Source organism: Adiantum capillus-veneris, chromosome 4, assembly GCF_014529385.1.
Source record: "Adiantum capillus-veneris isolate H3 chromosome 4, ASM1452938v2, whole genome shotgun sequence".
In the NCBI taxonomy this organism is placed as follows: Eukaryota; Viridiplantae; Streptophyta; class Polypodiopsida; order Polypodiales; family Pteridaceae; genus Adiantum; species Adiantum capillus-veneris.
The window spans coordinates 17459700-17487580 of NC_140934.1; the positions used below are offsets into that span (position 1 = coordinate 17459700).

General features: G+C 44.2%; 1 protein-coding gene across 6 annotated transcripts in view; it reads right to left on the bottom strand.

Moving 5' to 3' along the window:
• LOC147458790 (ABC transporter B family member 25-like) overlaps positions 1-27881 on the bottom strand; it is a 115754-nt gene that overhangs the window by 69569 nt on the left and 18304 nt on the right. For 4 of the 6 annotated variants that reach the window (XM_086510231.1, XM_086510234.1, XM_086510235.1 and 1 more), the window contains 10 exons: positions 19093-19143; positions 18969-19004; positions 18799-18873; positions 18595-18719; positions 17620-17719; positions 17306-17477; positions 2670-2788; positions 2484-2594; positions 2261-2405; positions 2022-2154 (listed from right to left, as the gene is read on the bottom strand). In XM_086510231.1, the coding sequence (XP_086366357.1) occupies positions 2022-2154; positions 2261-2405; positions 2484-2594; positions 2670-2788; positions 17306-17477; positions 17620-17719; positions 18595-18719; positions 18799-18873; positions 18969-19004; positions 19093-19143 (1067 nt within the window). Of the gene's footprint in view, positions 1-2021; positions 2155-2260; positions 2406-2483; positions 2595-2669; positions 2789-17305; positions 17478-17619; positions 17720-18594; positions 18720-18798; positions 18874-18968; positions 19005-19092; positions 19147-27881 lie in introns of all 6 variants that reach the window. The other 2 variants (XM_086510230.1, XM_086510233.1) reach the window with 1 other exon arrangement.

Below are 27881 nucleotides of genomic sequence, written 5' to 3' on the forward strand. Positions count from 1 at the left end.
AACGAGAGGTAGAAAAAAGCAAAGAGATTCTTATATCTGAGTAGGTCCTAGCACACAAGGAAAGAAAAGTGAAGGGTAAGCTGATCAGAAGGTATTTGGTCAAGTTCATAAATTATCCCGCTCTTAATGCAAAGCGGATGGAGGAGGACCTGGCAGATTCTCCTCAAATACTAAAGCTTTACCTTGAGGCTTTCGGTTTGGGCTCTTAACTATTCCAAAAGTGCACGTTGAATGAGCAGGTTAAGTCTAGTCCAATGCATACTACACGAGAGGGGAGCCACTCCACTCTTTTGTCACAGATTGCCAAGAGGAGAATAGTTTAATAGAGTCAACCAACTTCTATCTTGAGAGTTTGAAGGCGCTAACAGGCTAACAGTACGTTGCTAAGCGACTATTAAACTTTATGATAGGTAAATAAAAGTTGACCATAATTTTGTGGGTTGGAATCCCTTAACGACTGAATGATTCATGTACTCTTACAATTTTTGTTTTTGTTTGAGTATATGTGAAAGATGAAATGACTGCAGCATTTTGAGAAGTGATGTGAATCTTGAGTGACAAGATTTAGTACATCAAGACATCCATGAGACATCACTGCAGTTTGGATGTGATGGCTCAATAAGTCGTAATGATCACGGTTTTTCTAAGATATCAACAAGGATAGTGATGCGAATGTGATTATGATCGTTCAGTGACTTGTGTCTTTGTGCCAATGCACGTTTGAAGTGGTCAAATGCATGTTAGCATAGAGTAAGTGTCTACTAAGCTATTTTCTGTCCACTCTCTATTTTGCAAGCATAATCGAGGGCGATTACTCTTCTTTTAAGGGGAAAAAAAGGGGGGGGGGGGGGGGGGGGGGAAGTCACAAAAGTGATGCCATGGCACCCTATCAACATTAGAAGAAAGAGAGAAATTGGACACCAATGATGACATGGCAGCTGGCCATACAGCATGCTGATGTGGCACCTCTGCAAATAGCCGGGTGCTGATGTGGCAGTTTTTATGCAGTATGAACAAAGGTTTTGGGCGTCAAGTTTTAGCATTTGCTTTTGGGACTCGGCACCAGATTTTCAGCCAAGGCCCTTTAAATATGAGCCTAGAGGGCCACTCCTACATGTCAACTTGGTATCAGATTGCAAAGTGGGCTCCTCTGGCAGTTGTACTCTATGATTGAACAACATAAAAGAAGTACCAAAAGGGACGCCAGACTTTGGGGCCAATGCATCTGGAAGTGGAGACATTGTATTAGCTGCAAATAGTAAATACAGAGTAGACACATGCAATATAGAATGTATATGTTGTACACCTAAGCTGCACACTTGAAAGTAAGACTCCGTTATGAAATTTTGGATTAATCTTTTAACAAACATTTACATAAAATAGCATTTTATTCTGAGGATCCTTCAAAATAGCCATTAGGCTATAAATAGACCCTTATTGTTTTCTTCCTAATGGTAAATACACTCAAAACATATGAATGGAAGATTGTACCATGTGATGAGCCACGGACAATGGGCATTGGGCTCATATAGAGAGAGTACAGTAGTAGTTTGAACTATGTAGGCAGGCCCAACATCCCATTTGCACTTCACATGAATCTTTCAAAGCCATGTGAGGTAAATGAAGGCTTGTGGGCTGTAAGATGGTCTAAAAATCCAGCCTTTCAAGAGGAAAATTTGCAGATTTTGTTACAACAAGTGAATTGTCGATCGCTCAAAAGGTGGCATATCTCATTGGACAAGACTGTGCAGCACCGTATCAGTAGGAAACAGATTGCAATAGCTTATAGGCAAGCTCGTTGGGATGCAGACAAACCTGAGAGCGATATAGACTCATGGTAGGAAACTCAAGAGTCAATATAGCCATCAGGCTGTAAGCTATTACCGATTTGATGGTCTTAAACACCCCTGACCCTTGTTTGGGAACCTTATAGGCTACAAACTTGTATAACTAAACACCAATGTCTTGATCGATTTAGAGTTTAATCAAAGTAAGAATTATGTTAACATACAGACTCTAACCTTAAAGGGCACCCCTTTCCAGGTTGTGGCAATGTGGAGACACGATCCAGAAGCTGAAAGACACGCTGACTAGCGCCAACTGCTCTCATGGCAGCAGTGTAAATGTTTGAAAGAGTTGATACATTTGAGCCCACTACATAAACAATAAAAATTCCACGTAAGCACATGAAAATTCTGTGCAATCAAACTGGACACCTATGTAAATGAACAACAATACTGGGCTCAAAAAGAGCTCAAACCTGTCAAACTGTATAAGATGAAAGATGTAAGTGACCCTGCTGTCATCTTTCCATTGATTGTCAAATTTGCACCATAAACGACCACAATAACAATAGAAAGAGTGGATGCAGCTGAAACAGTTCCAGAGAAAATTCCCACTACAAACTGTCACAAAAGAAAGCAACCGAATGGAGAGGCTGTTTTGGCTAGTTGAGATAAAAATTTTGTTCAGTTTAGACTTACCGCTTGCCGGATTCCAAGCTTCAAACATTCTTCCACTTTCTCGCCATATCGCGCGCACTCAAAACCTTCCTTTGCAAATGATCTTACAGTTCGAACTGCACCAAACGATTCCTAATGCCAGATTCTGTCAAGCAATCACACGTGTACAAGCTTCTTATATCATAATTCATTATTCAAAGATTTTACCTCAGCAATGGATGCTGCCAATGCCGCTGCAGCTTGAGTTTTATTTGAGAGTTCACGAATAAAACGGCCGAAAGATTTTACAGCAATTGAGATAGCAGGAACAATCACTAGTGCAAGTACTGCAAAAAAGTAAGCAACAAAGTTGAAGAGAACTATCATAAAAATGCCCAAAAACATTTCCTCATTTGTAAACCAACTAGTTGAGAAAATTGTGCAGAAGTGAAGGTAACAGGTTATGTAAGTGGGCATCTATCTACATTCCATTGCAGATGGCTAGAATTGTTCACAGGTCCGCTTTTAGGGTTTATAAGAAGGATCTCCCAAAACTTATCCACATAAATGAACACCGGTTCATTTCCTTTCTGTGAGAGCCAATCCCACCCGTTTTGGACATCCTTCCGAAAGTCGGAAGGGAGAAGATTTTTTTAAAAGTTCCGAGTCCTCCTAGAACAGTGTGAGCCACCAATTGCTAGCAATATCTTTGACGTACATGCTAACGTGGCGAAGAAGTGGATCGCTCAGAGAAGTTTCCTTCTGCAAATGCTACTTCAAATTGCCGCATAAATCCAAGAGCTTTGTTGATACCCCTCTTTCCATTGAAGCAGTCAAACTTCACATCCTTATCACCCACCTTATAGTTCTTCTTGTGGTGTCCATGAGCCTTCTTCTTTTTGACGGTCTGAGTCGGGATGAAGTGGAACTTTTGAGCTTCTCTTTCTTTGGGGCTGTTCCTTTGCGGTTGGTGGTAGAGTACTCAAGGGGTTAAGTTTCAGGGGTATTAGAGCTTCAGCCGATTCTTCTTCTACAGAGGATCCGATCCAGCTTTTTCAACACATGACATGGATTTTGACAAAGAATTTGATCGAGAGCAGGAAGTTGTCCCGCATACAATTTTGCGGGAAGAACCTAACGGTAGTGGAGATTCGAACAACAACAGTTCAACTAACAAAGAGTTGGATGACCCACTCAAAGAATCTCTAATCAAGGATCCACACCTTGCAGATCTCCGATGGAAACTGCAAGTCAGCACTTATGCAAAGAGCCTTATGAAGTATTCTAAGGATCCAAAATATGCAAAATTTCAAAAGAGAGAACCGATTCCAAAATTTACCAAAGGTGGCAAAAGGTTGCCAACCCTCCTCTCAAGTCGGCAATGAAAGTTAAAGCAAAGACAAAATCTAACAAGAAGACCTATCTTTCGATTCTTGTCTTATAAGACTCTCTTTTTCTTTATTGTGCAAAAAAATGAAGTAGTATGCATGCTTAGATCAAGTTTGCGGAGACGACGTCTCCCGAACACCAAGTAGAGCTTGTCACTCTACTATGGAAGATGATAGGACTAATGTGCAGACATGCTTGCGGTAGCCTCAGGCTCTCAAGTGCCAAATGGACTAGTCATCCAGCGCAAAGGAAATTGATCCATCTGTAAAATAGAAGATCCACACACTCTTAGCAAGGGACGGAAGTCGGAGGCTTTCCCCGGCTATCTTGGCCAGCAATCTACCTTTGAGGAATTGGAAGAGAAGGGGTCTAAAAAGAAACATTGTAGACGTGTTCACTTTGAAGACGACCCCAGTTCTCCTCCTAGTTCCAACGAGGAAGACGGACAGGAGTCAAAAAAATGAAAGTATCAAAAGAGAAAATCCCTAAAGAGTTACAAGAGATCATGTCATTCAAACACTAAAACTTTTTATGACGGTTCTAAAGATGATTCTTACACCTTTGGAGCTACTTTTACAAAAAGAGGAATCATCAGGTCCAAGAACCACAGTATGATAACCTGGAGTAAGGAAACGACAAGAAGGAATTCAAGGATGGTATATACCTTCATAAGATCAGAATGGCCTGGACTTACGAGAGACAAGAAGGAAGAAAACACTTACAAAACAACAAAACCAAGGGACACAAGAAAACAAGAAAAAAAAAACTAAATCACTTCTATTTCCTAGTACACAAAACTAGATAAAACAAGCCATTATTCACTTCAAAAGTTTTTACAAAAGCCATAAGCAAAATAAGTTGAAGCAACTTACTTGACTAAAACTTGAAACAAGTACTCAACTTTAAACTAACAAGGATAAAACATCTCAAAGACTTAATCCTAGAAATAAAACTCCACACAACAACTTCTACAGGAACAAATTCTTAAATCCTAATGTAAGCTAAATACTAGAAATGAATACTACTATGAACCTACCTAGACGAGGCTGAAGATAACCAAAGAAGTACAAAGATCCAAACTTGACAATATGTGACCTCAACATTGTTGCTTGTCCAAACACAAAGAATAAGATTATCACCTTTATCATGCATAGCTTGGACAACAGCTATGACATCCCTACTCACGTCGTCGGTGCCCAAGAGTAAGTGTAGGTTTGTATAAAGTTCATTCATGCTTTGGACATACTCTATAAAACCAACGAATTCAATTTCTATCACCCTCCGGAGGTGATGGGCATACTCAGCCATAATAAAGACTAGCATTTGTCAAGCAAGAGCAAAAATACTAAAAGCACTAAAGATCTAAACATCAAGATAGTGTGTTACTAAGTCAAAACAATAAGTGGGCTTTTAAGCTCCCCGTTTACTTAATTTACTACTAACAATCTTGAACATTCCAAGGAAGAAACATTGAAAATAAACTTTTGCGATGCAAAACTGAACGAACATTTTTCATGATTCTTTTGAATGAGTATCCTTTCTCAATGAGTAAAGAAATAAGATAGCACGATTAAAAACAAAAGCAGATTAAAGACCAGAAAATCTAAATAGCTGAGAGCCAATGACACCATATTTAGCTAAAAGAGAAATGTTCGAAGAAATGTGAGGCATACGGATGATATTTAGATTGGCATATTCTAGTTCAAGGCGTTTATCACAGATATCTACTTTCAATCCAAAGGAGTTTGAAAAAAACTTAAGGTCTAAAAAGGCACAACAATCACTATTTGAGATATTCTTAAGTTCACAAAACTCCTTGGGATAAATTCCTCCACCTACAAAACTCGAATCAAAGTACGTAAATCTTGAAAAGAAGGAACTTCAAGATCAAAAAGATCATCTACAAAGCATCTTACATTGCATAACTTGTGCAAAAATATTGGTCAGGTGTTAGCAACGACAAGACGCTCCATAACATAAACTGATAAGTAAAAAGATAGAAACTAGCAAGAAAAACAGCGGAAATGGTGCCCATAGGGATACCAATGGTTTGCTTGGAAAGAGAGTCACCAACGGTTATATATAAATTATCCAAAAGAAAATCTAGCCAAAATATGATGTCAATGTCATCTACAATCTTGGTGAATCTCTTTCTTGCTTTGTCTGCGTCTACACTCTTACTTTTGACCATAAAACGTCAAAGTTCAAGGCTGACTATTCTACTAGCAATGCCTTATACCTATCCTTCTCAAACTTTTATGTGAAGTTTTTTGAAATAAAAGATTTGACTCTGAATTTAAGATCCTCCCGCTTTGTGTACAGCATTGTAAAGTCAAAAGTTTGGAGACATAAAGGAGAAGATTTCTCCTTAATGCTTCTTGAAGAGTTCCAAAACTTTATAGCAAGAATTACTAAATCATTTAAAATCCAACTTGAATCAGTAGGTACATCTACTTCGTTTCGAAAAATTTTCCAAAGTTCATTTACGTTAGGTCAAATGGCTTTGAAACAGTAACTAAGCCATTTGGAAATCTCTGTTTGAAAGGTGTCACAAGAAGCAGCTATAAATTGAGGTTTTATAGGATTTTTGTGGAACTTCCAAATAGTATACAAAAATGGTAATTTAGGCTTGCAGCGGAATTGAAATGGTGAACATCTAGTTTTACACTTATACAAAATCCTTTCCTTCTTTCCTTGCATTAGTGAATACTTTGTACTTCAATGAATGTTCCTTTTATGTTCCCCTGAAGAGAGGGGTTGAGAGAATGCAATAGAGATGTGTAGAGGAGAGAGAAAAAGAGAGAGAAGAAGAGAGCGACACCCGATGGGGTCCCAACCAACCCTCTCAAGGGCCCCCCACACTGTCACCGATGTGGTATTTGCTTTAGATTGCGTAAATGGAATGTAGACTCTAATGACTTGACGACGACAAATCACAGCGGTAACTCCTCAGGAAGAGGCACCTCCCGGGCTGATTTGATGCACCTTTGGATCCTTCTCGATGTGGGATTGCGGATGGCCACCAAGGCTAGATTTGCGGCTGAGAGGAATAAAGGGGCGAATGATGGCTGCAAAAATGCATATCTGCGACAAAAAACGCAGCAGATCTCTCGCGTAGAGCAGGGCTGAAAACGCAGATCTCGATGACGGTGATGATGGGCAACAATGTGAGCACTCGATGCCGGCGAGGGAATGGCCGAGAGGAGGCACGATGGGCTGCCGAAGCACCGGACCGCAACGGGAATAGGCAGCGTTAGCAAATCTCGCACCGTTCGAGACGGAATGGGCTGAAAACTGAAAACGTTGGCTGATCTGCAAGGCTACGGCTGGCGCAAGGGCTGAAACCTGCAAACGCTGGGACTTCTTGCCAAAAACGCCAGGGCTGATTTGATGTGCAAACGTTAGGCTATCTGTAGTCTCCTGCTAGCGCTTGCTCAATCTTCTGCAACTTGTCCCAATTGGGAGCTCTCCTGCTCCCTTTACAGGTGAGGCATAGGCCCTATGAATTAATTTAGGTCGAGGTAGGGCAAGTGTCCACCAGTTTTCCCAACAAATAAATCATAAAATGATTTATTAAAAATTGGTCCAAACTTGGTGAGATTGTCGCACATTTGCCCACCTAGGAATCCGATCAACGCGCAGTGTGGCACGCCGGATTCCTCTAACCTAGAACTACATGCTCGTCATGCCAGATGCCCACCATAGTGTAATAACATCTATCAAAACGCGTATACAAACCATTTATGCAAGAGGGTTCCAAACTGGAAAACCTAATCTAATGGATTTGTCCGGACATGCAGGTCCTGCGAATAGGCTCACAAAATTGCCGGTACTAATCCTCTTAGGATTCTAGACATCCCTATCTAGGAAGAAGGGGAAAACTGGCTCTGGAAGTCGATGAAGTATGTCCACGTGGCACACAGAGTCATGTGCACGTGACATCCCCTCCTGCTTAAGGTGAGGTACGGGTACTGATCTGCATGGCCTCCTTATATGAGGCTTAGCAAATCCGGGTAATCGATGAAGAATTCCTCGTCCACCCACGCCGCTTCATGTGTCCCTCGATCCTTGAATTTGAGGAAATATTGTTTCGCATCTTTCTTATTGCCAAACTGAAATGGAAGCATTCGAAAACACTTCGACTTGGTCACTTTGACTGGAACAATGATCTCCGTGGTTCTTCTTTTGGATTGCTCCTTGGAAGTCCACCCTTGTGGCGGCAACTCGATAGGTCCACTTTGAAAACTCGTCGTGCCTCCTGTGGACATTCCAAAGGAATGGCCACGTGAGGTCTCGTCTTTTGGAATTTGACTATCTTTGACTTGAGTTCCCAAAAATCCACACAAAATTGAAACGAGTTTGATTTCTTATAAACAAAGAGAAATGGTAAACCAAAAGACTGTACCTTGGGAGGACGAAGCCTCCTAAATGAGAAATCACCTGGTTTTGGCTTCTCTTTATCCAATGGAGAAAATTTTTCACCTACATGTTCCTCGTCATGCAATTTGTCGGAGACAATGTCCATAGGTCGATGGGGAGGGTGAGTAGGGGAATGATGATCCAGGGAAAACACCGTATTGACCTTAACAAAACCTTCACTATACCTGTCAAGAATACCCAAGTTCCTTGATGTGGGGTTGACATAGATGACCGTTGCTTTGGGCTCCTCGACGTAGTTCTCTGTTTGCCTGGATATGAGAGATAAGAGGGAGAGAGGGAATACCGCTCTCGCCTCGAATGAGGACGGGCTGCAACACATTATCTTTGATGAGAAACGTGAGCTTCTCCCAATCGATTATGGGTTTGAACATGCGAAACCACTTAATACCCAGAATGATATCACATCCTGCAAGTTTAGAGACTACAAAACGACGAGTGAATTGGGTTTGTTGAATGATCAACTTGACATCATCACATTCTTGAAAAATCGAAGCGTCCATGCCTTCACAGAACCCCTGCACCACGAGGGTGGTGATGGGAGAAGTCTGAAGATGTGCACATTCACAAGAGATTCACTTGTGACATCTTGGGAACTTCCAGAATCAAACAACACAATGACCTTTTGACCACTAACATGTCCATAACATTTTATGAGTTCATCCTCTTCGAAAATCCCTTCCTGCTTAGCTTCTTGCTTTACCACACTCATAGCATTCATTTGAGGGGTAGCATCAGAAGTTGACGCAGTAGAGGTTTCCTAGTTAGATTCTTTCTTAGGACATTCCCTTTTCATGTGACCGACTACATGACAATGAAAACACCTATGTTCCTTTGCATACAATGCTTGTTCTTGTTCACTTAATTGACCACCTAAAACTCCGTGGCAATCTTTTCATCAGGTGAGAGTTGAGGTTTATCAGATTTTCCTTTACTCTTATCCTTAGAGTTATCGCCCTTAGATTGAGATCGAGATGGAGAATTAGATCGAGAAGAAGAACTGAGAGAGTTCTTTTTATGGCTACCATTCCCAGTAGAATCCTTGTCCTTTTCCTTAGACGAGTCATGCAAAGAAGAAGTACCATTACCTGAGGCCGTCTTAAGCTTACCCTTGTTGTGCTTCATCTCTTGGAGTTGAGCCAAGCGGATTGCTTCTTGCAATGTCTTTGGATCACCGGCCTCCATGTCAAACTTGATTGAGTGGTCCAATCCAAAGAGAAAAGCCTCTAACCTCTCCTCATCCGATTTTCGCAATTGTCCACCTAGCTGTGACACACAGTTAGCATACGACATCACCGGTTTACCTTGTTGAGACAAAGCCCAAAAATCCTCCTTCAAACGCTTGAAATACTGTGGAGGGAGAAAGCGAGTCTTGAGATCCTCCGCGAACTCCTCCCAACTAAGCTCGAGAGGGGGAACAAGGTAGGACTTGGCATGGGCAGCCATATGGGCCACCTCTTGCTTCTCCATCCATTCATCCTTCCAAGTGATGGCATCACCCGTGAGATGCATGGAAGCCAAGAGAACCTTGTTATTTTCAAACTTTCTAACAACCGCAAAATAGGATGTAAATTGATGCAACCACGAGTAAATGACAATAGCATCCATCTTACCGTCATACTTACTGAACGTGATCTTCTCGAGAATTGGATCACTCGTCGTCCGTGTAGCAATGGTTGCCTCCGCGATGGTCTTGGCAAGCTTTCCATTATCGGGCTCCGAAGATGGGGGATCGGGTCGCACCGCCAAGGTGGTGATGAGATCACGCATGGAATCCCTTTCCAGCCTACGAGCCTCGGCTTCGGCCGCCAATCGACGCTCCTCACGCTCCGCCGCTTCCACACGCTCTCGTCGCCGAGCTTCTTGCCGCATCATCATTTCCATCATCATACGCATCATAGCATCCATGGGATTTGATGGCCAAGGTGGAGTTGGGGGAGGGCTTGGAGGATCCATAGGTGGCTCTTGCTCGCCATCTTGATTTGTGGGTATTTATACCGCTACGAGTTTTGACCATGCAAGGATTTTTCCTCTTGGTTCAAGGAAGGTCGCAGACTAATCTTCAAGAGACTATCTACCCCCTCGTCGGCGCACCCCGCATGCAACACCCGGTATACAATTGGTTGCTATTTTCCGACGCTCAAGGTGCACGGCTCTATGCGTAATGACAGGCCTGCTATTCCAAGAGTGGGAGGAGTATACACCGAAGGGCTTCCAACACAACCAAAAAACACAAGAGAGAAAAAAAAAACTTGTTGTGGATTAGCAGATTAGTGCAAAATCTTCAAAGCTCTGATACCAATGTCAAGTGCAGCGGAATTAAAATGGTGAAGATCTAGTTTTACACTTCCACAAAATCCTTTCCTTCTTTGCTTGCGTTAGTGAATACTTTGTACTTCAATGAATGTTCCTTTTATGTTCCCCTGAAGAGAGGGGTTGAGAGAATGCAATAGAGATGTGTAGAGGGAGAGAGAAAAAGAGAGAAGAAGAGAGCGACACCCGATGGGGTCCCAACCAACCCTCTCAAGGGCCCCCCACATCGTTACCGATGTGGTATTTGCTTTAGATTGCGTAAATGGAATGTATACACAATGCAATACCTCAATGCAGACTCTAATGACTTGACGACGACAAATCACCGCGGTAACTCCTCGGGAAGAGACACCTCTGGGGCTGATTTGATGCACCTTTGGATCCTTCTCGATGTGGGATTGCGGATGGCCACCAAGGGTAGATTTGGGGCTGATTTGCGCTCTCGATGTGAGAGGAATAAAGGGGCGAATGATGGCTGCAAAAACGCAGATCTGTGACGAAAAACACAGCAGATCTCTCGCGTAGAGCAGGGCTGAAAACACAGATCTCGATGACGGCGATGATGGGCAGCAATGTGAGCACTCGATGCCGGCGAGGGAATGGCCGAGAGGAGGCTCGATGGGCTGCCGAAGCACCGGACCGCAACGGGAATAGGCAGCGTTAGCAAATCTCGCACCGTTCGCGATGGAATGGGCTGAAAACTGAAAACGCTGGCTGATCTGCAAGGCTAAGGCTGGCGCAAGGGCTGAAACCTGCAAACGCTGGGACTTCTTGCCAAAAACGCCGAGGCTGATTTGATGTGAAAACGCTAGGCTGATATGTAGTCTCCTGCTAGCGCTTGCTCAATCTTCTGCAACTTGTCCCCAAATGGGAGCTCTCCTGCTCCCTTTATAGGTGAGGCATAGGCCTTATGAATTAATTTAGGTTTTTGTGCAGTAGTCCCTGATTTTCTTGGGCAATCCGCAACAGTACTTCTCAATCTGTTTTGACAATGGCACAAACTTGTAAGAGGTGACTGGTAACAGTGCGGCCCAAAACTGTTTTTTGTACTCTTCCAGATTCGCACACTATTTAGCATTCAACTCGTGCCATTCTGTCATCACATCCACTTCAAAAGTGTTTGTCAGCCATGCAAGCGCAAAAAGCTGTTTGAATTGGACACACATTGTTGGGGCTTGACCCTAGTTCAACAATGCGGTCCACCATTGAAGCGCATTCCCTTTCAAGAAAGTGGCAGCCTTGCGTATCTTTGAAGATTCCGTCAAGTTTCCTCTAGCATAAGCTGCATCGAATTGTTGTATGAAGGTCAAAGCCTTCAATTGGTCCTCAGTTCCTTTGAAAGTTTCAAACTTCACTCCTTGCCTACCTTCCTTGTAATCCTTAGGCTGACTCAAAGGAGCCACATTATCATAAACAGGTGCCTGTAAGAGTGGTGCTCCATGATTGTTCATTCCAGCACTCGCATCAACTGTTTTACCTGTCGTATCTGCATTTTGTACGTATGGCTGCGAAAAACCAGCCATACCAAATTGTGTTCCAAGCACTCGAAACTGGCCATAGGCACCTTGAAAACGTGGTTGGACACCCATGTTTGCGTACATAGGGTTACCCATGCCTGTTTGCATTGTCCCGAACACATTCCCTAGCATATAACCTGTGGAAGGTCCAGCCATAGCTTGAAACATTGAACCACCTCCAAAATAACCAGGATAAGTATTAGGTAATGGAAGGGTCTGACGCATAGCCTGTTCATTACTCCCTTGACCATTCACAAATGGTTCATGTCCACCTAAAGCAGGTTTCTTTGGATGATTGGACACCGCTAGTTGCTCAATCACATGGGCTTTCCCTCGAGCATCATGAATCCTCTGCGCATTGGAAATCTCCTTTTCCTGCAACGGCTTAGTCATGCCCTCTATAGGAGGCTAAAAACCCTGTGTCGGAGCCTGTAAGAACTCCTGCATCCTTGGGTTGCTAGCCAACTGCTGAAACATGTCCATGCAGCAACGCAGTTGAGCTCTAAACACCCTGTCCTCTTCTTGAAGAGTTGAAGGAACTTTCTCTATGCCATGTGAGGACAATCCCTCTTCAAGTACTTGGTCTCTCTTCTCTGCCATAACGACAAGCTCTGTGTTGCTTTCACCCACAACAATCCACGCTACACTTTTTGAAGCAAAAGTGTCTATCCCGTCGATGGAACCATATAACCGGCCTGTACAACGAAAGGGCGGTACTATTTCAATTACCTGTTAACTTTACACAGAGCACTGAGAAGGAAAGAGAACACAGATGCGTCCAGCGACTAGAATGTCACTGCACACACAAGACCGACACCCTATAGGCCCCAAAGACTAGCGCCCCTTTCGGTATTTCTTTATTCAATTTAAGATACACGATCCGACCACTTAGTACAAGCTTTCACAAAGCTGTCCAAACCTGGCGAGGGCTGAAAACGCAGGTTTCCGACCTGATTTCGGCAACATAACAACGCAAAAACCCTTGTAGGTCAAAAGTACCTGCCTAGGGCGGATTCCCTCGCTATCTAGAAGCTTTCTAGTGAGCTGTCACAGAAATTCAGCCTGCTGTAATTCTCTGTTTTTCACTGCCGGGTGCCCAAAAGCCTGTACATGCATCCCAAGGCTCTAGGCTCCCCTGATGTTCCCTTGCAATTTAGGTGAGAAACCCTAAACCTGCAGAAAAACACAGCAGGATGTAATTCCCTGTTTCGGATTGTTTTTAGCGGAGCGAACACGCCAACGCGTGTCCCAAGGGCTCCCGCACGCAATGGGACAGTTCCCCTGTGAATTGGACGAGTTTTCACGCGAGAAAACTCTCCGAACTCGCAATCTTTTGCGATGGAACTATGCGTACCTGTGGGGGATTAGCAATTAGCTAATCCCGTTCCTGTTCAGAAGGCTCTTGCCTTGGCAAACGCGCATAAACCCCTAGAACTGTACATATTTATCTGAGTAGCTCAACTAGTGGGGCATTACCATATGTGCCAAAGGGGGGAGAGAGATGCACGAGAGCAGGTCATCGCGCTATATGAGACAGAGGAGAAGAAAAGCTTTTCATTAAAGCTGTAGACCTGCACCCACTACTCACACACATTGTAGGTCACTTAAAGTCAAAAATCAACCTCCTCTCTTAAATTGGGCGTCCCCTCTTCATGCTGGATCTGGCAAATCTACGAAGAGTTGCCATGTGTCTAGTTTGCCCTGTTTGAGTTAATTCTCTAGTTCCCACTGACTTATAAAGTTATAGGTGACTTTTCGACATAGTTACATGGGACGGCGGGTCGGGGTCGAGAACGGGGTCGGGAACGGGGTCGGGACGGCAAAAGTCAGGAAACGGGGACGGGGGTCGGAATGGCAAAAAAAAAAAGAGAGTTTTTTTGGCATTTTTTGACCTACACACATGCCACACACATAGAGCATCACTTTGACCATAAATTTACACAAAATAGACCAAAGAACACGAGTCATATAGGCTGAAATGTGCTAATAAAACATCGATGATTGATGGATACAAAATGAGAAGTGCATGCCACAAGGGCTCAAGAGTCAAAAAGCCTAAAGGACTTAGGACAAGCCTGAGGCCTCAAGGATAACAAAAAGTACAAAGGGCTATGTAGTAGGTAGAGTCGTAGACTCAAGAGTCTAGACTCGAGAGTCGAGTGATCAATGATCATCAAACTCAAGAAGTGCTCGCCTGCTGAATCTCCACATCGTCGTCGTAGTCGAGGTCGTCAGCAACGTATGAGGAGAGCTTCAAAGTGGGTAGAAGAGGGAGAGGAGAGCTTCAAAGTTCAAACTTGAGCCTTGAGCTTGAGGGAAATGGAATGAGCTTGAGCCTTGAGCTTGAGGGAAATGGAATGAGCTTGAGCCTTGAGCTTGAGGGAAATGGAATGAGCATTGAGCATTGAGACTATGAGTATTAAGAGGCCCAAGGGAGCCTTTTATAGCCTCCCAAGGGCCAAGGCTTAAAAAATATGGCAGTTGGGGCTGCACAGAGCCGTTGCAAACGGTCAAAAACGGCCAATTTTTTGAATCCGACCCCGGCCGACCCCTGCCGTCCCCGTCCAATCCGTCCGACCCCGGTCCGGACCCGGCCGTCCCCGATCCGTCCCCCCTGCGACCCGCCCGTCCGGCCTGTATTCCGTCCGTCCCTCGGCGTTCCCGGCCCGGTTACGGCCGTTCCCCGGCCCTAGGGCCCGTCCCCCCCGTCCCCTGTAACTATGCTTTTCGAGCGGCCCAGACTTCATTTGGCACACACAAGCTTCCATATTCATTAGAATTCAGTGTTAACTGGCCCGATCAGTCCCAGACTGACTAACCTAGGCTCCAGATGTGAGACCTATTCGGCCGCAGCCGCTTTACACTGGCCATGCAATGTCCACTTGCACCTTTTCAGGGTCCCGGGGAAACAAGTAAAAATAAAAAATAAATAAAAATATCTAGTACTTATTTACAAAAGGCAACAAGAAAAATACACCTCCTGGTGACACAAAGTCTACCGCCCTACGGGCGGGTTTCATTAGCACCCTTAAGCGTTGCCTCTATGCCTCTCAGCCCAACAAAAGGAGGATTGTGGCACTCCATCAACAACTTCTACCTCAGAGTATGAGTCACACATAACATAGTCTTTCACATCAAAAACCCTTCTTTAAGAGTACCTTAAAACTCTCTCCCCACTCTGTACCCCTGCTAAAGGTCTCACCAAAATCCGGGTTTGTAGCATATTGCTCCCGTATCTCATCAAAATCTCAATGATAACCGAAATGAGAGCGGATATATGTAGCTTGTGAGACACCCCGTCCACCACTACATTCTGCTTTCCCTTCAAACATACTACCTTGAAATGAAACTACGACAAAATGTTCGCCCATCTCATATGCTTCTCTAAAAGCTTGTTCTGATGATCCATGTACACTCTAAAATCTGTGCCCAGCAAGTAATGCCTCCATTGAGTCAAGGCATGTATGACTGCTGCTACTCCTTTTCATAGATCAGTGCAACCCTCTCTGGCAATATTCTGCTTTCATAAGCTATGGCTTCTAGACAGCTTCCACAGCATCATAGTAAAAAGACTTGAGCAAATCTGGTAACTTCAACATTGGCCATATACTTGTGTGAAATAAAGGGAGAATCTCCCAACTACCTAGACCGCCTATGGAACACGCGTCGGACTAACCACCCGAGTCCCAACTAGTCACCATCCGGTGGCACCCCCTAGCTAGAGCCAAAGTCCGAGAACGTAGGCGTGCAGCTATAAGACCGAGCATCCCATACCACCCGGCCTCACCCCCTCAAGGTGACCTTGTGCATGCCTAGCCTTGTGGGCAGGCCACTAGCACTCTTGCCAGTGGTGGTCCGATGACGTAGGCGCGAACCTATCAAACCGAGCATCCTCTACCACCAAGCCTCACCCCCTCAAGGAGACCTTGCGCACGCCTAACCTTGCGGGCAGACCACTGCCACTCTGCCAATGGAGTCTACAAATGAGGTCTTGGCCTCCTTTTATAAGTGATCGGCCACACCTTCCAGGTTCACACTATGTCGGCTTGAACATTGGACACCCATTCCAATGGTGTCATAGACTAGGTCCCCTCTGCTGTGTTGGAGGCATAGCATAATTCCCCCTTAAGAGCTACTGATGTATATTGAGCTTTCAAAGTAACTAATTCCCAAGTAGCGAATCTTTCAAACTGACCGTTCCATGTAATTAAATACTCTTCATAAGCACATTGGTGAAATGACAAGAATGATGATCTAAAACGGCCTCTGGCTCTCGAGGGGTATACTCAGTTTGAATATCTTTCCAAACACTTTCCTCGATAGGCACAACAGTGTCAACTTCACCTCGTGTCAGCTTCACCTAGTTTTTCTTCAAGGCATCTGACATGAAACATTGGATGCACACTAACATGTGAGGGAAGAGCCAATTTATAGGCAACAGGACATATTTTCTTTGTGATCCAAAAAAGGACCACAAAATCTAGCTAAAAGCTTATAAGGTTTTCCAATTCGCATAGTCTTGGAGTCTTTGGGTATCTTTAGATAAACCCATTGTCCCACATTTAGAGTTCTTGGAGACCTCTTTTGATAAGTAGTAACTTGGTCACGAGCTATCCTTACACTATCCTTAGCCAATTTGAGAATTTCTTGCATATCATACAAGACACATCAAAAAATGCTTTCTTACATTTGAAGCATTCATAACAGCCATAAGTTATTCATCATAAGCAGTATTACTAAGCTGAGTGCATGCGCATTTCCTACTTTCATATGTAATGAAAATTTCTCCTGCGTCAAACTAGCACCAGCATCTCTACCGCAAGAGTTCATCACAATACAAGTTCGCATATATATATTCAACTACTCCTAAAACTGGAGTAAGGATCATAAACATGTAACGGGTTCGTGAATTATTTTAGGACGTACTATGTAAAATATGTGCATCAGCATATGAACATCATAGACATGCTAAAAAGATGGCCCATAAAATTATTAAATCTTGGAATTTTTATCAATGCAGCGATCAAAGTGTAATCCAAGTTCTAACAACAATGGAGAATGGTTCAATAAAGACCCAGTGAGCCCTTCCAAGATACAATCGCTTTCTTTCAATTCCGTAACCTAAAACTCAGAGGAGATGTACAACTGGTAACAAAAGCTAGGACATGTCAGTTTTTAGACAAAGAAAGCAACATTTAGATCGCTTACAAGTAAGTCTCCATGACGTCTGAAACATGAATCCAATTCCCAGAAGTGCTGTTCCGAGGCTTTGCAACGCATCCGAAAGCTTGACAGTGGCAGCGTTTTTTATTATTTGTGTATCCTCGGAGAGACGACTAAGCAATTCCCCAGTCCTCGTCACATCAAAGAACGCAATCTCCTGATTTACACTTAAAAAGGCACAGTTACATATATTTCCACACGACATTTGCTAAAGACAAAAGGCAATGTGGCAGTTTTGCAAAACATTTTTTTCACAAAGAAACATGGTCTATAATCATAACGCATAATTACATTATTACCTGGTTGATGAGATGGCCGAACAAATCTTTCCTCAGTCGTGCAACAACGCGCTCGCTTGCTGCTGTGAACAGGTATGTCCGAATAGCTGTTGCTATTGCTCTTTAAAAAAAACTCAAGGTTTACTAAACAAAAACTTATGGTGTACAACAACTAATCTAGACATATGAAAGGCTGCTGCTACTCGGTGCACTTCGCATTAATGACATGAACAATGTGAATCAGCTCTTAAACAATTTCACAATTACAGAATTTGTAACCAGCCAATCACACTCATGGAAAAAGAAATTATGATAAAGAAAGGGAATATTAGTCACAAAGTTGCAATAGCAATCTGTGATTCAGCTAGATGAATTTGACATCTTTTGTGTTGTACTTCTCATTAAGTGACCTATTTTGTAGAACATCATAACATACACTCCTCATGTTATCTTCTTACCTCCTTCATGTAAAAGCTGCATTGCTATTGTGCCCAGTAGCATCTTTATTGTAACCAATGCACCCATGAGTAGTTCAAAAGTGTGGTAACACATATGAATCCTCCAACAGGCTTCACCCATGTGGCAACTTCTGATAGACGATAACATAGGCCACCCCACTTGAAACTCCACCTGAAAATTCCTCTAAACTAGTGCCTACAAGTTACTTCCCAGTCTCAAGAAGGTGAGTTCTTGATCTTATTTTTCTGCAGAAACTAGGTACTATTGATATTGATAAACTTTTTAATGATAAGCAGATTTTCCACTCAAAAGATCAAGCAATAAAGTCACTAGCAACCACATGCTTGCCTCGAAAAGATCTTCTTAATCTACTGCATCCACGATGGTACTACCATCTTCAAAAATATGCCTAAAGCACCAACTCACTCTTGCTTCCATTTAAAAGAACGATATCGTGAAACAAACGAGGGCTACTTGCTATTTGAGAGCAAAGGCTAGTCACTAATAAGGAGCCATAAGAATGCTGTTAGACGATACCCAATGACAGTTATGATGAAAATCTCCAGCATGGTCATGTTGACTTCTTTCACGGCCTTGTACTGTCCATGCTTTGTGTCAGGATGTGCATTGACAATATCAATCACCTTGCCAGCATACTTTGGCTGCCATTAGAAAGCATTCATCAAAAATACACAAGGAGCCGACAATACCGGATTAACTGAAATAATAACAAGGCGTCACCAGTAAGATTTTGGATAAGGATGCAAAACATAAGGCAAAAGTGGCAATAATCAACATTGTAGCCTCTGGTTTTGCCTGCTAACGTCAAAAAATTCCCCAGAATCATTGTGAACAAACCAATCTCCTCCAAATCAAATTATCTGCCTTTTCTATTGAAGTAAACAACTTGCCAGTTTCAGGATGCGTCCAAGTCCAGTTCTACGTCTCTGCAGAAAGCCAACAAAAGCTCTTTACAAAGCATAGATCTTTAAGACTTAGGAAAAGCAAATAATCTGCAAGATGAGCACTGCATACCTTGCCATCATCACCAGTCTCTAGATCTTTCAAGAACGTGTTCTCTTTTTCCTGCTGCCCCCAAAGTTGCAAAAAGAAAACAAAGGTCATGAAATTCTTCGATGCCTTAGAAAATAAAGTGAGGCTACTATACTGCGATTACGAAAGATGAATAGACTTCGCGAAAGCGCGTCAACCCAGTGCAAGCCACTCTACAGACTGAACATTCTTGTCAACATGTAGGAGCGACAATGAACCAGCGTGCTTGGTCAATTCATAGCCTGGTATTCCCTTCAAAGGTGTAAATTTTAGAGCGCAAGATTGAGCTGGGTGTTATCTTGGGTGTGTACGTGTAGGTGTGGTTATGGTTTTTGTGTATGTGTGTGTGTGTGTGTGTGTGTTTTGTTGTGGTGGTGGTTTTTTTTTTCGGGGGAGGGGGGGGGGGGGGGGGGTGTGTGCAGTCATGTACATGGGACTTATAAACCAAAATACCACAATCCGCAATATTTCAACAATCAGAACTTTACAACTTGGAACGGGGGGAGAGGCAGTTTGGGAGCGAAATGCTCCTGCACAAGAGAAGGGGTGGCCCTAACTACCATTGACAGTGCCCCTGCAGATATGAGTTTCCTATAGAAGTGGGTAAGGCAGTGCAAGATCTCCTCCACTCAATGCATTACAACTCTGGTTGGATGTGTGCATGTTTGAGATTTCAGCGATCGTAGCCCACAAGATGCCTAAATAGGAGACTGCAACATTAATTGTAATAGACTTGGACATCCCAAGCCAAAGATCTAATGCAACACACGTGAGAGAAACTGAAAGAACTCAACAAAACACACACACACAAATGAAATGAAATGAAATGTTATATTAACGTCTTCAAAAGGCCAAAGTGACCTATGAGACCAGAAAGTTACAATGTGGTGGATCTGATACAAAGTCAGAGTAACAAGATGACAAAATGACAGAATGACAAAATAAAATACTATGGAATCCTAAACTGCTAGGTGTGGACTAAGCAGCTAAACAACTAGCTAGGATAGGTAAATCAAGGGAGATCCAGCATTGGTCACTGGCGGATCTCATCAATCTCCTCCATGGTCAGTAGTCAGACTGGGCGTCGTGCATGTCGAGCCAAAGTGATCCGAATCCTCTGATGCAGCCTCCGTCGATGCTGTGTAGTCCTCCACAGTCGTGGGCGTCTGGATCTCCCTAGCTCCGTCACTCGGTCGATCAGTATGCCTCTAGTGTAAAGCGACGGGCTCTGCTGTGGTAGTAACTCCTCCGGGTGTCCAGTGGCAGCTCTATAGAAGTCTGTGATCTGTCTCTGAGACTGACTAGCCTCTCCTCTCATCAGGCTCTCTCTGTGTCTGCGCAGCTCGAGCAAAAACAAACCCAGGCATCTCTGATCCTCGTACCGCATGACTCTAGCGAATGGTCCAAAGCCCTCTCTGAACAAGCAATGGAAGCGGCCTCGTATCTCGTAGTAGATGGGGCAGTGGCATGTGTAGTGCAACTCTGTCTCACGCTCGATGTCACACATGGGGCATGTCCTCGCCTCTGCTGGTATTCCGTTGTATCTCCCGGTCTCGATCCGCAGCTGGTGTGAAGATGTGAGAATCTGGCCAATAGCACATCGTATTCCATGAGACAAGTGGGTGTCCATGTATCTAGGCCTCGTCACAAAACCATCGTCCGTAAGCTAGAGGAGATGCTCTCTGTAGAAAGCCATCTTCGTGCCTAGCTCTTGTGCTGACTATATCCATGTCCTCTTGGTGTCTAGCTGAGTCAAATCCTGGCGAATGAGCCTGGTTATCTCGGATTGTGTAAGAGTTAGAGAGGGTGCATCCAGAGAGAGAGAGAGAGATGACACGGCACGGCAAGGTCCCAAAGACTGGCACTCCTTCTCGGTATTTCTTTATTAATATGCTTGCACAAGTACAAGGTCCGAAGGTCCTCTCTTTCCGCAATGCTCCCAAGCTAATCTGCTAGCAAAGGAGACCTTGGCACCCTTTTTAAGGCCCTTGGCCAAAAGCAGTACATGAAAATCAAGTGTTTTAAAAGCATTTGGGACTCAAAAGCTAGCACCCCATGGGCTGCCATCCATACTACCACGTCAGCAATTGCTTCCGTATTTTGCGCACGAATTGCGGATGTCCATACAGAATGCCACATTATCAGCCGTTTTGTAAAATAGGGGCCCATCTTTCATTAAAAAGGGTTTTAGGCCCCTCGGCCGGGGTACCATAAGTTGTTACAACTTATAAAGTCGGCACCCTTTGATTTGCGCCACTCAGCCAGCTTCTAAAAATTGGTGAAACTTCTGCCTGTCCTTTTCTTGTTCGGTCGTGGTCCTACAAGTCATGCCACATCATGACTTTGTGACATACCCCCCTCTTAAAAGAATTATAATCGTCCTCGATAACTCCTGCAAAATAGACGTAGGACAAAAACTAGTTCAGCAGACATTGACTCTAATTACCGACATACTAGACCACATATATCATGTCACAGGACGGGCACCACGTGCCAATAGAAAAGAACAGACTGAACAGACTTTTAGCACTTCAATAACAATTGAACTGAGAGAGAGAGAGAGAGAGAGAGAGAGAGAGAGAGACGACATGCGACACGAAGTGGCGGAATTCCACCCCAGAGAGTATTGGCCCCAAACCTTGGTGCCCCTTTAGGTATTTCTTTATATTGCATCAACACAGTACAAGCCGGAACTCCAAACTGCACCTTCTCCAGGAAGCATGCCAGAGAATGAGCCCATGGCCTCATATTTAAAGGCCCTAGGCCCCAAAAGCAGTTTACATGAAAAGCCTTCAAACTCAAAAGCATCTGGTCCAAAAGCAATGCCCAAAAGCTGCCAGCATAAATCACGAAATTCTGTACAACTGTCACGTCAACAGTCAACGCAAAACGCAGAGCGTCTATATAGCTGCCACGTCATCAGTTTTTGCGCGTCTTGGTGTGTGTGTGTGTGTATGGGTCCTGCTTTACTTTAATTCCTTTATGTCACTAGGAACGGGGTCCCCATAAGTTGGTAGGACTTCTTTTTCTGTTACTTATCCTTCTTAGAGTTTAGGCCCCTCGGCCGGATCTGCAAGTTGGCTCCATTTTTCAGGCTTTGACATGTCAGCAATTTGTGACATATCCAGCACTTGCACGAAAGACGACAGTCACTAAACATTCACATCGCCATCCCTGTCGAGATCTTAGATGAGAATCATGATCATTATAGCTTATTTAACAATCACATCCACACCACGTTGATCTTTTCACGGATGTCTTGTCTCGTTACTATCATATCCACGTCACCCCTCGCGTGAACAAGACAGAAATGCTGCAACCATTTCATCTTTTAAACATGCACTCAAGCAATACACACATGAGAGAGCACATGTAATAGATTCATTTTAGGAATTCCCATTTCAAAGTAATTCTTTACATAAAGTCATTCAGCAAAATACTATCAACCCGTCAGTATCCCTAAAATCTCGAAAAGATATCAATGACTTTAACCATCGAGGTAGCCTAAAATCTCAAAAAAATAGCGGTGACTTTAGTCCATCGAGGTAACCCTTTCGAATGAACCGCCGATAATAAGAGCACACTCCCAAAAAGCTTCGAACTTCATGAACATTACTTAGGGCAGGTCAATCGTAAATAGTCTCGATTTTGGCCGTGTCCATCTGCACTCCTTCTGCTGAGACAATGTGCCCCAAGAAATGTATCTCAGGCAAGAAAAATTCAGTCTTTTTCACGTTGATAACCAATCTATGCTTCCGCAATGCTTGAAAGACCTATAGCAGATGATGTCTATGCTATGCTTCATTCTTGGAGAAAACTATAATGTCGTCAAAGAAAGTGCCCACAAAAGATCGATACTCTCTGAAAATCGTATCCATCATTCGATTAAATGTTGTTGGAGCATTCATCAGTCCAAAAGGCATAACCAAATATTCATATAAACCAAAGGTTGTCCAAAAGGCATAACCAAATATTCGTATAAACCAAAGGTTGTCCGGAAAGCTATCTTGTAGACATCCCCCGGAGCAATTCCGATCTGATGATATCCACTCTTCAAATCAATTCTGCTAAAGCACGAGGATCCCTGTAGTCTGTCGAGAATATCATCGATCCTTGGGATAGGGAATCTGTTCTTGATGGTAATTTTATTGAGAGCTCTATAGTCAATGCACATTCTCCAAGATCCATCTTTATTTAGTACTAGCAATACCAGAGATCAGAAAGGTGACGTGCTAGGTTGAATGAGACCTTTTTCTAGAAGTTCTTTTGCTTGGTTCATTATTTCTTCATTCAGGGGTTGGCTAACTCGATAAGGTGGCCGATTCGATGGTGTACTTCCAAGAATTAAATCAATCGTATGGTCCTCAGGACCGAGGTGGAGGTAACTCGCTTGGTAGCCCTTCTGAAAAACAATCGGCCTGTGTGTGCAGAAATTCTTGTCGTTCCTTTTCCAATTCAGACATATTTGATCGTTATTCATCATTCAGTTCTTTCAAGAAGATCGAGTAAACAAAACAACTAGATTTCATTAATTTAGAAATGGCCGAAGCCGATACAATGGGACGGACTCGCCCTTCAATTTTACACCAAGTATAATTTTCTTGCCCTTCTCATTCTTCAAAGTAGCTTTCTTGGCCCGATAATCAACCACGGCGTTGTTCTTGTGGAACCAAGGGATTCCTAAGAGGACATCACACCCTTCCAAAGGCATGATGTAAAAGTCCTCGTCCCCTAAATACCCCTGACAATGCAAATGGAATTTTCCAATGACAGGTGTGATGGCAACATCTTGTCCGAGTGCCGCTAGAACTACCTCCACCTGTGGCCCCATTCTGTCGGGCATAATTCCAAGTCAAGCCGCCAATTCAGGTGAAATGAATTTGGCCTTGGCTCCTCTGTCGAAGAAGATGAGGGCTTCTTGATCTCGTACTTTGCCCCATGCGCGGCAAAGTTCTGTGCTTCCATCTATGTGATCTAGGTCAGTCCCCAGTTAACCGAATACATAGCAAATCCTTGCTTAGCATGTCCCATCAGTTGTTGCCTGGATTCAGACTTCTGCAGAAGGCACTAATCTCGGATCTCTTTGGGAAGTCCACAACAAAATCGCTCGATTTGTTGCTAAAAGTGACCTTCTTAAAAGAAGAGGTAGGTAGAAAAGCATCCCAAAATCTCTCACAATAAGTATCCAAAGTGTCAGCCTTGGACATCCGAAGATGGTTCCAAGTGCTAATCACATCTCGTTCGTACTCTTGAGTCAGCAAAGAGGAAATAAAGAGCCGTTTGAAACCACTTTGTCGGGGCTTCTTTCCTTAAGGGAAGAGTGGACCACCACGTTCGTGCATTTCCTTTCAAAAATGATGTTGCCCTCCTGATTTTGGAGTGCTCTAAGTAGCGCCCTCCAGAGAACGCTATGTCAAACTGTTGAATAAAGGCTAAAGCCTTGGGAGCATCTCGAAACCCTGAAAAGGTTTCAAACTTTACTGCATGTCCACCCTCCTTGAATTCCTTGGTCTTCTTGCCCTTGTCCTCGAGAAAATTATATTGGCTGGCTCTGTAAAAGTGCTTCTTTGAATAAAACATGTGGTCATCGGAGTCCGAACTCTCAGAAGAGGATGAATCCTCGTTAAAACTGTCACAAAAATGTCGAGATCTGCGGTATGGTCTGCTTCTCTTGGCCTTCTTCTTGTTCTTTCCAAATCTCTGGTTCTTTCTTCGTTTCTTACCCTTTCTGTCCTCATCCCTCGAATCAGAAGAGGAAGAGCTATCCAAACTGCCAAAAGAAGATGAGGACGAATTGGACAATTCTTCGAAGCGTACATGCTTCTTTTGCTTTCTTGCATTTGCAAAAGAAGATTGACGGCCCAAATAACTAGGGTAGTCAGTTCCCTTGTTACGTTTCTTCGATTGCTTCTTTGCCCCCAAAAGTTGGTTGACTCGTCTTTCGACAACGACATCAAGTTCATCTTCAATAAACATCCTTGGCATACTGGATCCTTCACAAACTGGAGCATTTGCTTTTAACAATCATCAACTTGCTGACGTTGCATCTCCATTAGTTGATACTTCGTAAACCAAGGTGGCCCGTATTCATGATCTGCTAATCCATTCGAATTTCCCGTGCTACCCTCCGTTCCACAAGAGTTAGGAGGGTTCATCTGATTCTTGCCAGAATCTATGTGTGTCCCGGAAAAAGGGATCGGATTTCCCAGTAGAAGAGAAATCGTCTGAGCTCTGATACCACTATAACAAACTTGGGCACCCCAAGTTGAGAATCTAGCACGACACACGAGAGAGAAGTGAACTTCACACTTAAATCACAGTTTAATTGAGTCCACACGGCCCGAGGTAGTTTCGTGCCCAGAGAGATTGGCCACAAAGACTGGCGCCCCTTTCGATATTTCTTTTTATATTAATGCTTGAGCAAAGTAAAGTTGCCCGCGGGTCCTCTCTGCTCAGACGCTCGTCAGCACTTCTGAGCTAGAGAGTGGCCCGGGGTCTTGGTCATGGAAAAGCAGTTACATGAAAAGCCTTCAAACTCAAAAGCAACATCTCCCAAAAGCTGACAGCGCAAAACTTGGAACGTCCGTACTGTTGTCCGCAAAACGCGGAACGTCCGTACGGCCTGCCACATCAGCCAGCATTACTTGCGGCAATCCCTACAGCCAATCCGCCAGCTCTTTCCTTTGATTTTTTATGTCCCTAGGGCCCCATCGGACAAGACCCTATAAGTTGGAACAACTTATGACTTTAGGTCTCTTCCTTTTGGGGATGCCATGTCATCAGTTTGTGACAACAGGTTTCTAAAGTTTGGCAGCATTCAGGCTTTGTGAGGCCCCCGGACAGCTTGTCTTTCTCTCACTCTGACCGCAGAGTAGGAGGAGTGAATCTATCTCGGATTGATCGCTTCTACACCAGTGACCACTTCTGTGACATGGGTAGGTTTGTTCGCATTCTGGCAGGGACTACTTTTGCCGACCATGCACCAGTGATCCTCACTGTGACAGGCAGACGGAGAAGAGGGAGCACGATGCTACTCATCCCTTACAAGATCTTGCTGGATCCAGAGCTTAGAGAGTGAGTGGTGACACTCTTTACAAAGAGCTTGGACAGGCAAAACTCGCTTGCTGATAGAGTGGCCTCTGGACTTGCTGAGCTTAGTCGCTTCTTCCTCCGAAAGTATGCAGCTCGCTTGGCTGCAACCAGGGAGGAGGAGAAGCGTCTCCGCCGGGGCGTTGCTTCCTTGCAGAGGATGCAGGAGCAGCAACCAGACAGTCCTTGGTTGGAGGAGCAGATGCAGCAGGCTTGACAAGGGCTGACTAGAGCTGAGGAGAAGCGTCACGAGTTTGCCTTCCATTGGCAGGCATCTTAGCAGGCAGGTGGGTGATAGAGTTACTAGGGACTTCTTTGAGACGGTGGGTTCCCGCCATGCGCACACAAGTGTCAGCCAGTTGAGGAAACCCGACGGGTCGGTTGCTTCAGAGCCTTAGGATATGCGTGCAGTTGCTACTGACTTTTATTGAGAATTGCTGTCAGTTGAGTCACAGTCAGAACGTCAGGATGCATGCAGAGAGCAAGTTTGGGCGCAGATGCCCTGCCTTGTTACAAAGGAGATGCGTCAAAAACTAGAGCTTCCCCTCTAGCTAGAGAAGCTCCATGAGGCCCTCTGAGCACTCCCCCAAGGTAGCTGTCCAAGGGAGGATGGTTTGACTCCCAGTTTCTTTTTGGGGTACTATGACTTGCTTGAAAACTAAACCCGGACGGCGTGCTGGCCTGGCGATCCACCTCAGCAAGAACTAAACCCGAACAGGCATGCCCGCCCGGCGGTCCACCTCAGCAAAAACTAAACCCGGACTAAGTAACACCCACGTGGCGGGGTCAAAAGGGTGAAAGGCATCCACGCTGGCATGTGGGAAATCGACGGGCATGCAGGAGAATTCAAATTCGAGCGATTGCAGGGTTTCTAGTTTTTGGGTGGTCTTGGAGGTGAACTGGCAAGAAAGGGGGAGAGGATGGACCTGAATGCAGGTTGGGTGGAAGAGGAGGTGATGCAAGGCAAAGAGAGGATCAAAGACGCTTACAACATCGATCTCAATGTGACCTGGCCGGAAGAAGAAGCCATGAAGGGTAACTGGCAGGAAGAACAAGCCATGAAGAGTAAAATGGATGGGCCTATACCTGATTTGAATGAGGGTATAGAGGTGAGCAGCGAATTTGAATCAGATTCAAGCCAGGATTCTGAGGATTCGTTGGGTTTTAATACTTGTTGGTTGAATAAAGGGAACTCTTTGCAGCGCATTTCGGTACATCTTGCATGCTGGAGAGATGCCTAACAGCACGAGTGAGGGCTTGATGTACCTTATTCCCAAGGAGGGAGGCTCCTTGGATGAGATTCGGCAACACCCTCAACTCAACCTACAAAATTCTAGCAAAGGCTCTGAGCTTGAGGATTCAGCCACTACTAGAGAGCATTATACATGGGACCCAGACATATTTGTCAAGGAGCGTAGTATCCTTGACAACATCCTTCACTTTTTGGGAGGCGTCTTCCCCCGCGTGTCTCTGAGGAGAGGATCTAGTGATACTCCTCGATTTTGAGAAGGCTTAAGACAAAGTTGACTAGGACTCCTTGGAGGGCACTCTATGTAGGATGGGTTTCTCATATGCTTGGATCAGAGGTGTGTCAGCTCTCTACATGCGTACGCACAGTCAGATGCTCTTGGTAGAGGGAAGAGGGGAGTGCTTCATGCTCACACACTCGGTCAGACACGGTT